General features: G+C 41.4%; 1 protein-coding gene across 1 annotated transcript; it reads left to right on the top strand.

Moving 5' to 3' along the window:
- The first annotated feature begins 1057 nt into the window (after window positions 1-1057).
- On the top strand, window positions 1058-4036 carry LOC139388046 (ribosomal protein S14). Its single transcript, XM_071134544.1, has 5 exons — window positions 1058-1133; window positions 2506-2656; window positions 2814-2975; window positions 3255-3331; window positions 3924-4036. Exons 2-5 carry the CDS (start codon window positions 2508-2510, stop codon window positions 3989-3991), a joined length of 456 nt encoding a protein of 151 aa, XP_070990645.1. The 5' UTR covers window positions 1058-1133; window positions 2506-2507; the 3' UTR covers window positions 3992-4036.
- Window positions 4037-9852: the final 5816 nt, after the last annotated feature.

The following is a 9852-nucleotide window of genomic DNA, read 5'->3' as shown; positions in this document are numbered from 1 at the left end:
TGATATTAATTAATTTCTTTCTTTTTCTGTGTTATGTGTGTATTTATTTATTTGAATTTTTTGATAGGTATTACTGCACTGCTGGAGCTAGAAACATAAGCATTTCGCTGCACCTGCGATAACATCTGCAAATCTTTGTACGCAACAAATAAACTTTGATGTGAATCTTAGATGGGAGCCTCTTGGGTGATTCGACTCAGCCATAGAGATAGATTGAGGACTCTACTGCCCAAAAACTTGTTTAAGCATGGGCAGCGCCATTGAGGACTTGCGCCATTTTGAAGTTGCCAACTGAGTGGGACTTGCTATGGGTTATGGAAGGACAACCAGGAGGGATCAGCCAATAGATTATACTTGTGAGGAAACATTCCATGACTTGACTAGTTGAATCAGGTGTGCTTGTCTGTGGCAGATGTGCTTGTAACAGATGTGCTTGTAACAGATGCGCTTGTAACAGATGTGCTTGTAACAGATGTGCTTGTAACAGATGTGCTTGTAACAGATGTGGTTGCAGCTATAAATAATTTCTAAAGATATAATGTGACTCAAACCTTTTGAATAAGTTACTCAATGAAAATGGAATGTCTCTAAAGACTAAAAAGGCAATGGTCATCATTATTACCCACAAAAATAGTCAACCCTTTGAAAAACATGCATTGGATCCAGAATCTTCAAAATACATTGCAGGAATAAGTAAGGTAAGGAAATCATGAATTAGGTATGTTTATTATTTTCTCTAAAATATCTAGGTCTAAGGACTGTAAATAGTTAGAGGATTTTAGAGGGTTTGACATGTGGCATTGGATTATTTAATGTAGTGAAACAAATTGTATAATTTGGCATGGACTATGACAGGACGAAATAGCTTTATATATTTTATTTTACCTTTATATATATTGATTATATATTTTTCGGTTGAAATAGCAGAATTTCACAAGTTGAAAATTATGCTGTGTACCTGTAAAAAATAAAGGCCGATCCTTTCCAAACTGATTGCGTGCTGTGCACATACAAACAGCTAGGAGGCAGTAAAAAGCAAGATCCACTTCCGGGGGGGAAAAAAGCTTGAACTTTCAACCCGGTTGAGAAAGTTCTTTCCTTTTCTGTTTCGGCTTTACTAGAGACACACACAGGTAAATTATCGCAGATTTGTTATCCACATGAATCCTCAATCCCTTAAAGTGTATATTACCCCTTGTCCTTGTATTCGATAAAGTAAGCGCTTATAGCTAATGAAAATGTGCAATTTGTTCGAAAATAGGACTAGAAGTTTATGGATTAGACTACTTTAGTGTAGGCTGGAAGAAGCGATTTTCATCATCGCGAGGCCTGAAAATGTAGTTTGCTGAAGCACATTGAGTGGTGTTCATGTGTAACTAGTTATATTAACCATATTGTGCCGAATGTCTTCACTCGTGTGCATGTTTGCTACTGGGAAGTGTTATCTATGTCTTTAATTGTACCGGAGTGTCATGTGGAGTGTAGCTTGCTCATGGTGCGCTAACGGTTAGACATTGTAGCTAGCTTGCTGTCGCGTTGATTGGACCGTGCTAACCAGGTAAACTATGGGTTACTGTAGTTTTTAGTCTTTACATTGTTGTGACAAGCACACAGTCGTTTAATACATTCTGGTGTCTGGTAGTTAACAAAAAGTTAGTTGACGTTAAGGCCACTCCACTGGCGTGTGTTGCCATGTGACACTTGTATACACTGGTGTAAAGTTCCTAAGTAAAACATACTTTAAAGTACTACGTAAGTCGTTTTTGGGGTGTATCTGTACTTGGTTAATATTTTTCCTACTTTAACTTCACTACATTCCTAAAGAAAATAATGTACGTTTTACTCCATACATTTTCCCTGACACCCAAAAGTACTCGTTACATGTTGACAGGAGAATGGTCCAATTCACACACTTATCAAGAGAACATCCCTGGTCATCCTTACTTACCCTACTGCCTCTGATCTGGCGGACTCACTAAAAACACAAATGCTTCATTTGAGTGTGCCCCTGGCTATCAATCAATAAAAACAACAACATTGTGCGGTCTGGTTTGCTTACTATAAGGAATATTAAATGGTTTTTACTTTTGGTACTTTTTTTTTTATACCAAATACTTTTAATGTAGTATTTTACAGGGTTGAGTTGTTTTCTATTAAGTTCTTTACTTTTACTCAAGTATGACAATTGAGTACTTTTCCCACCACTGCTTGTATTGCTTGTTAGCTAGTAATTATTGGTCAGTTGCAATAATGGTTGACATTTTGTTAAGTATTCTCATTGTGCACATAACTAGTGAGTGACATCGTTTAAATACAGCAATTCAAATGCATCTTGTGGTGAAGTTGTCTCAATGTATCCATCCCCTACCAGGAGTTAGGATCTAGCCAGTTTGATAGATATAGATATGGAAACGTTACTTCCTGCCTCACCCCGGTCACCTGCTAATGCCGGGATTGGTAACTGACGCTTAAACTAAATGCAGACCAACGTGCATTCTTTTGCAGCTATGGCACCTCGCAAGGGTAAGGAAAAGAAGGAAGAACAGGTCATCGCCCTGGGACCTCAGGTTGCCGAAGGCGAGAATGTCTTTGGAGTCTGCCACATCTTTGCATCCTTCAATGACACCTTCGTTCATGTCACTGACCTCTCCGGCAAGTAAGTACTGGAGGCATTGGGACCATGAATGCTCGGCTTTGGAAAATATTCAAGTGACCTGATAAGAGTATCAATCGATGTCATCACATTATTGTCTGTGCAGTGTTCAGTGTTGATTTCAAATGCTTTGCCCTAAACGTGTCCCGGCACCCTCCAGGGAAACCATCTGCCGTGTGACTGGTGGTATGAAGGTAAAGGCCGACAGAGACGAATCCTCCCCCTACGCTGCCATGTTGGCCGCCCAGGATGTGGCACAGAGGTGCAAGGAGCTGGGAATCACTGCCCTGCATATTAAGCTGAGGGCCACTGGCGGTAACAGGTAATGAATCCCTCCCTCTGTTCGCTGAAGCGAAACCTTTTGTTGCTCCGTCAGACCTTGTCTTTGTACATCCATGGGGTTGCACAGTGCTTGATGTAGTTAAATAGTTTTGGTAGGCCACATAGTTTCCTTTTGGCTACTACTCTACTGTAAATAGACCAATCAATTTAGGAGTGCAGTCTATATTTTGCTTAGTCTTCTGAGTTGTGGAACTGGATCTCTCTAGTAGACTACACATTAGATTTGTCTTTTGTGGAACTGTGAACATTTGCCTTTCAGAACCAAGACCCCTGGACCAGGAGCACAGTCTGCTCTCCGTGCCCTGGCTCGTTCTGGCATGAAAATCGGACGCATCGGTAAGCTTTAGCTCAGTCGTCCTGTTGGATGAATAATGTTTTTGATATGCTAATGTTTCTCACCCCTCGCCTTGGACCAATGGATGGTCCCATCCACATGTTAGTTATAGCCCCTGCACTGATGTGGCTGAGTCAACTAATCAAGGAGAGGGTTGGGAAACACTACCATGCGTCTGCATATTTAATGCATCAATGGTGAAATCTATTGGTTGTATGATGTTTTCTAGAGGATATACATTTTTCATTTGGAAATTTATTTTTTTGCTGGTCTTTGAATACTACATGTGAAACAATTCAACTCTTCTCTTGGCCTGTTTCCTTGGGAGTTTCCTGAACAAGGAGGCTGTGTAATTTACATTACAGTTTACGCTATACTCTTGTATGCTGTTGTCACAACCATGGCATTTTTACACTTCAGTCATTTAGCAGACGCACTTATCCAGCGTGACATATCGTTAGCGAGTCGCTCTGTTCCAATGCACTAAAGACAATATTAATTACAAATGTAAATGGGGATGTCAATGAATCTGGGATTCAATGTACAATTCTGTTAATGCAATGTGAAGACCACCAATGCTCGCTCTCCTTGCAGAGGATGTCACCCCTATTCCATCAGACAGCACCCGAAGAAAGGGAGGTCGTCGTGGGCGTCGTCTGTAAATGTGCTTTGAGTTTTTCACTCAATAAAAGGTTAATTCCAAACAACCGTTTTGTCTGGTTCTTCAGTGTGTTTTCTATTTGTTCCAAGTCTTTCTAGGAAAATTAATATATACATAAATACAGTACCAGTCAAAAGTTTGGACACACCTACTCATTCAAGGGGTTTTCTTTATTTTTACTTTTTTCTACAGTGTAGAATAGTAGTGAAGACATCAAAACTATGAAATAACACGTATGGAATCATGTAGTAACCAAAAGTGTTTTTATATTTCCGGTTCTTTAAAGTAGCCACACTGCCTTGATGACAGCTTTGCACACTGTATTCTCTCAACCAGCTTCACCTGGAATGCTTTTCCAACAGTCTTGAAGGAGATCCCACATATGCTGGGTACTAGTTGGCTGCTTTTCCTTCACTCTGCGGTCCTACTCATCCCAAACCATCTCAATTTGGTTGAGGTTGGCTGATTGTGGAGGCCAGGCTATCTGATGCAGCACTCAATCACTTTCCTTGATCTAAGCCCTTACACAGCCTGAAGGCGTGTTGAGTGATTGTCCTGTTGAAAAACAAATGATAGTCTGTTCCAACCGCCGCGTCTTTGTGAGATGTAAAGTAGGTGAACGGATGATCTCCGTATATGTGGTTCCCACTGTAAAACATGGAGGTGATTTATATAAACACTTATCTCCCTCACTAGCTTTAAGCACCAACTGTCAGAGCAGCTCACAGATTACTGCACCTGTACATAGCCCCACCTATAATTTAGCCCTATCAACTACCTATTTCCCAACTGTATTTAATTTATTTATTTATTTTGCTCCTTTGCACCCCATTATTTTTATTTCTACTTTGCACATTCTTCCATTGCAAAACTACCATTCCAGTGTTTTACTTGCTATATTGTATTTACCTTGCCACCAAGGCCTTTTTTGCCTTTACCTCCCTTCTCACCTCATTTGCTCACATTGTATATAGACTTGTTTATACTTTATTATTGACTGTATGTTTGTTTTACTCCATGTGTAACTCTGTGTTGTTGTATCTGTCGAACTGCTTTGCTTTATCTTGGCCAGGTCGCAATTGTAAATGAGAACTTGTTCTCAACTTGCCTACCTGGTTAAATAAAGGTAAAATAAAATAAATAAATATAGAATAAGGCACACTTAACCAGCATGGCTACCACAACATTCTGCAGCAATACACCATCCCATCTGGTTTGCGCTTAGTGGGACTATTATTATTTTATTTAACTAGGCAAGTCCGTTAAGACATTCTCATTGTAAAGCATTTATTTGGGCTGCAATTTCTGAGGCCGGTAACTAATGAACTTATCATCTGCAGCAAAGGTAACTGGGTCTTAGCTCTTTTCTTGTGGCCGTCCTCATGAGCCAGTTTCATCAAAGCGCTTGATAGTTTTTGTGACTGCACTTAACTTTCAAAGTTCTACATTTTCTGGATTGACAGACCCTCATGTCTTAAAGTAATGATGGACTGCCGTTTCTCTTTGCTTTTTTGAGCTGTTCTTGACATATGGACTTGGTCAATTACCAAATAGGGCTATCTTCTGTATGCTGACCTTGTCACAACACATCTGATTGGCTCAAATACATTGAGGAAAGAAATTCCAGAAATGAACTTAAGGCACACCTGTTAATTTAAATGCATTCCAGGTGACTACCTCATGAAGCTGGTTGAAAGAATGTTCGAGTGTGCAAAGCTGTCAAGGCAAAGGGTGGCTACTTTTTGAAGAAAGTTAAATATAAAATATACTTTGTGTTTCACACTTGTTACATTATTCCATGTGTGATTTTTCATAGTTTTGTCTTCACTACTTTACAGTGTAGAACATTTGCAAAATTAAGAAACTCTGGAATAAGTAGGTGTCCAAACTTTTGACTGGCACTGTATATACAGTTGAAGTGGGAAGTTTACATACCTTAGCCAAATACATTTAAACTCTGTTTTTCACAATTCCTGACATTTAATCCTAGTAAAATCTCCCTGTCTTAGGTCAGTTAGGATCACCACTTTATTTTAAGAATGTGAAATGTCAGAAGAGTGATTTATTTCAGCTTTTATTTATTTCATCACATTCCCAGTGGGTCAGAAGTTTACATACACTCAATTAGTATTTGGTAGCATTGCTTTTAAATTGTTTAACTTCTAAATTGTTTAAACTAATGTTTCGGGTAGCCTTCCACAAGCTTCCCACAATACGTTGGGTGAATTTTCGCCCATTCCTCCTGACAGAGCTGGTGTAACTTAGTCAGGTTTGTAGGCTTCCTTGCTCGCACACGCTTTTTCAATTCTGCCCACAAATTTTCTATAGGATTGAGGTCAGAGCTTTATGATGGCTACTCCAATACCTTGACTTTGTTGTCCTTAAGCCATTTTGCCACAACTTTGGAAGTATGCTTGAGGTCATTGTCCATTTGGAAGACCCGTTTGCGACCAAGCTTCAACTTCCTGACTGATGTCTTGAGATGTTGCTTCAATATATCCGCATAATTTTCCTGCCTCATGATGCCATCTATTTTGTGAAGTGCACCAGTCCCTCCTGCAGCAAAGCACCCCCACAACATGATGCTGCCACCCCCGTGCTTCACGGTTGGGATGGTGTTCTTTGCCTTGCAAGCATCCCCCTTTTTCCTCCAAACAACAGTGGTCAGTATGGCCGAACAGTTCTATTTTTGTTTCATGAGACCAGAGGACATTTCTCCAAAAAGTACGATCTTTGTCCCCATGTGCAGTTGCAAACCGTAGTCTGGCTTTTTTTATGGCGTTTTTGGAGCAATGGCTTCTTCCTTGCTGAGCGGCCTTTCAGGTTATGTCAATATAGGACTCGTTTTACTGTGGATATACATACTTTTGTACCGGTTTCCTCCAGCATCTTCACAGGGTCCTTTGCTGTTGTTCTGGGATTGATTTGCACTTTTCGCACCAAAGTACATTAATATCTAGGAGACGGTACACTTCTCCTTCCTGAGCAGTATGACGGCTGCGTGGTCCAATGGTGTTTATACTTGCGTACTATTGTTTGTTTGATTTTCCCATGATGTCAAGCAAAGAGGCACTGAGTTTGAAGGCAGGCCTTGAAATACATCCACAGGTGCACCTCCAATTGACTTGAATGATGTCAATTAGCCTATCAGAAGCTTCTAAAGCCATGACATCATTTTCTGGAATTTTCCAAGCTGTTTAAAGGCACAGTCAACTTAGTGTATGTAAACTTCTGACCCACTGGAATTGTGATACAGTGAATTATAAGTGAAATAGTCTGTATGTAAACAATTGTTTGAAAAATGACTTGTGTCATGCACGAAGTAGATGTCCTAACCGACTTGCCAAAAACTAATTTTTTAACAAGGAATTTGTTGAGTGGTTGAAAAACAAGTTCTAATGACTCCAACCTAAGTGTATGTAAACTTCCGACTTCAACTGTAAGTAACCGGTGCTGTACTGTACCTCTGCATGGTGTGATTGAGACTATAGACGTGGATTTCAGAGATTAGGCTGTTTTAATGAATTAGAATTCTCTCTGCATCCAAAAGAAAAGACAACATTTGTAGAGCATAAACATGTTCTGCCAATTGCCTCTTTCTACAACATAGATGCACAATACAAAGGACTGGGATCAGTCGAGGAGCAAGGCATCGTTCACACATACAATACCTTAGCTTGCTAAGGCCTCCACCTTCTCCACCCAAAATCCGTAAACATAGGCACCCTCATAGATATCATCCTAATCATCCTTCCCTCCAAATACACCTCTGCTGTCTTCAACCAGGATCTCAGCGATCATTGCCTCATTGCTTGCGTCCGGAATGGGTCTGCGGTCAAGCGACAACCCCTCATCACTGTCAAACGCTCCCTAAAACACTTCAGCGAGCAGGCCTTTCTAATCGACCTGGCCCGGGTATCCTGGAAGGATATTAACCAAATTCCGTCAGTAGAAGATGCCTGGTTATTCTTTAAAAGTGCTTTCCTCACCATCTTAAATAAGCATGCCCCATTCAAAAAAATGTAGAACCAGGAACAGGTATAGCCTGTGGTTCACTCCAGACCTGACTGCCCTTAAACAGCACAAAAACATCCTGGGCGTACTGCATTAGAGTCGAATATCCCCCGTGATATGCAACTTTTCAGGGAAGTTAGGAACCAATATACACAGGCAGTTACGAAAGCAAAGGCTAGCTTTTTCAAACAGAAATTTGCATCCTCCAGCACAAACTCCAAAAGGTTCTGGGACACTGTAAAGTCCATGGAGAATAAGAGCACCTCCTCCCAGCTGCCCACTGCACTGAGGCTAGGAAACACTGTCACCACCGATAAATCCACGATAATTGAGAATTAAGCATTTCAATAAGCATTTCTCTACAGCTGGCCATGCTTTCCACCCCTACCCTGGTCAACAGCCCTGCACCCCCCACAGCAACTTGCCCGAGCCTCCCCAATTTCTCCTTCACCTAAATCCAGATAGCTGATGTTCTGAAAGAGCTGCGATATCATAACCTCCATTGATAAGAGACAATACTGTGCAGCTGTATTCATAGACCTTGCCAAGGCTTTCGACTCTGTCAATCACCACATTCTCATCAGCAGACTCAACAGCCTTGGTTTCTCAAATGACTGCCTCACCTGGTTCACCAACTACTTCTCAGACAGAGTTCAATGTGTTAAATCGGAGGGCCTGTTGTCCGGACCTCTGGCAGTCTCTATGCGGGTGCCACAGGGTTCAATTCTCGGGCCGACTCTTTTCTCTGTATACATAAATGATGTCGCTCTTGCTGCTGGTGATTCTCTGATCCACCTCTACGCAGACGATACCATTCTGTATACTTCTGGCCCTTCTTTGGACACTGTGTTATCTAACCTCCGGACGAGCTTCAATGCCATACAACTCTCCTTCTGTGGCCTCCAACTGCGCTTAAATGCAAGTAAAACTAAATGCATGCTCTTCAACCGATCGCTACCAGCACCTGCCCGCCCATCCAGCATCACTACTCTGGATGGTTCTGACTTAGAATATGTGGACATCTACAAATTCCTAGGTGTCTGGTTAGACTGTAAACTCTCCTTCCAGACTCACATTAAGCATCTCCAATCCAAAAACGAAATCTAGAATCGGCTTCCTGTTTCGCAACAAAGCATCCTTCACTCATGCTGCTAAACATACCCTCGTAAAACTGACTATCCTACCGATCCTTGACTCCAACACTCTACTCAGCAAATTGGATGCAGTCTATCCCAGTGCCATCTGTTTTGTCACCAAAGCCCCATATACAACCCACCACTGCGACCTGTATGCTCTTGTTGGCTGGCCCTCGCTTCATATTCGTCGCCAAACCCACTGGCTCCAGGTCATCTACAAGTCTTTGACAAGTAAAGCCCCGCCTTATCTCAGCTCACTGGTCACGATAGCAGCACCCAACCGTAGAACGCGCTCCAGCAGGTATATTTCACTGGTCACCCCCAAAGCCAGTTCCTCCTTTGGCCGCCTTTCCTTCCAGTTCTCTGCTGCCAATGACTGGAACGAATTGCAAAAATCACTGAAGCTGTAGACTCATATCTCCCTCACTAACGTTAAGCACCAGCTGTCAGAGCAGCTCACAGATCACTGCACCTGTACATAGCCCATCTGTAAATATCCTATCCAACTACCGCATCCCCATACTGTTCTTTTTTTTCTTCTCCTTTGCACCCCAGTATCTCTACTTGCACATTCATCTTCTGCACATCTATCACTCCAGTGTTTAATTGCTAAATTGTAATTATTTCGCCACTATGGCTTATTTATTGCTTTACCTCCCTCATCTTACCTCATTTGCACACACTGTCTATAAACTTTTTTCTATTGTGTTAT

The sequence above is a fragment of the Oncorhynchus clarkii genome, chromosome 29, assembly GCF_045791955.1.
Source record: "Oncorhynchus clarkii lewisi isolate Uvic-CL-2024 chromosome 29, UVic_Ocla_1.0, whole genome shotgun sequence".
Taxonomy (NCBI): domain Eukaryota; kingdom Metazoa; phylum Chordata; class Actinopteri; order Salmoniformes; family Salmonidae; genus Oncorhynchus; species Oncorhynchus clarkii.
This window is presented reverse-complemented; position numbering and strand designations above follow the sequence as displayed.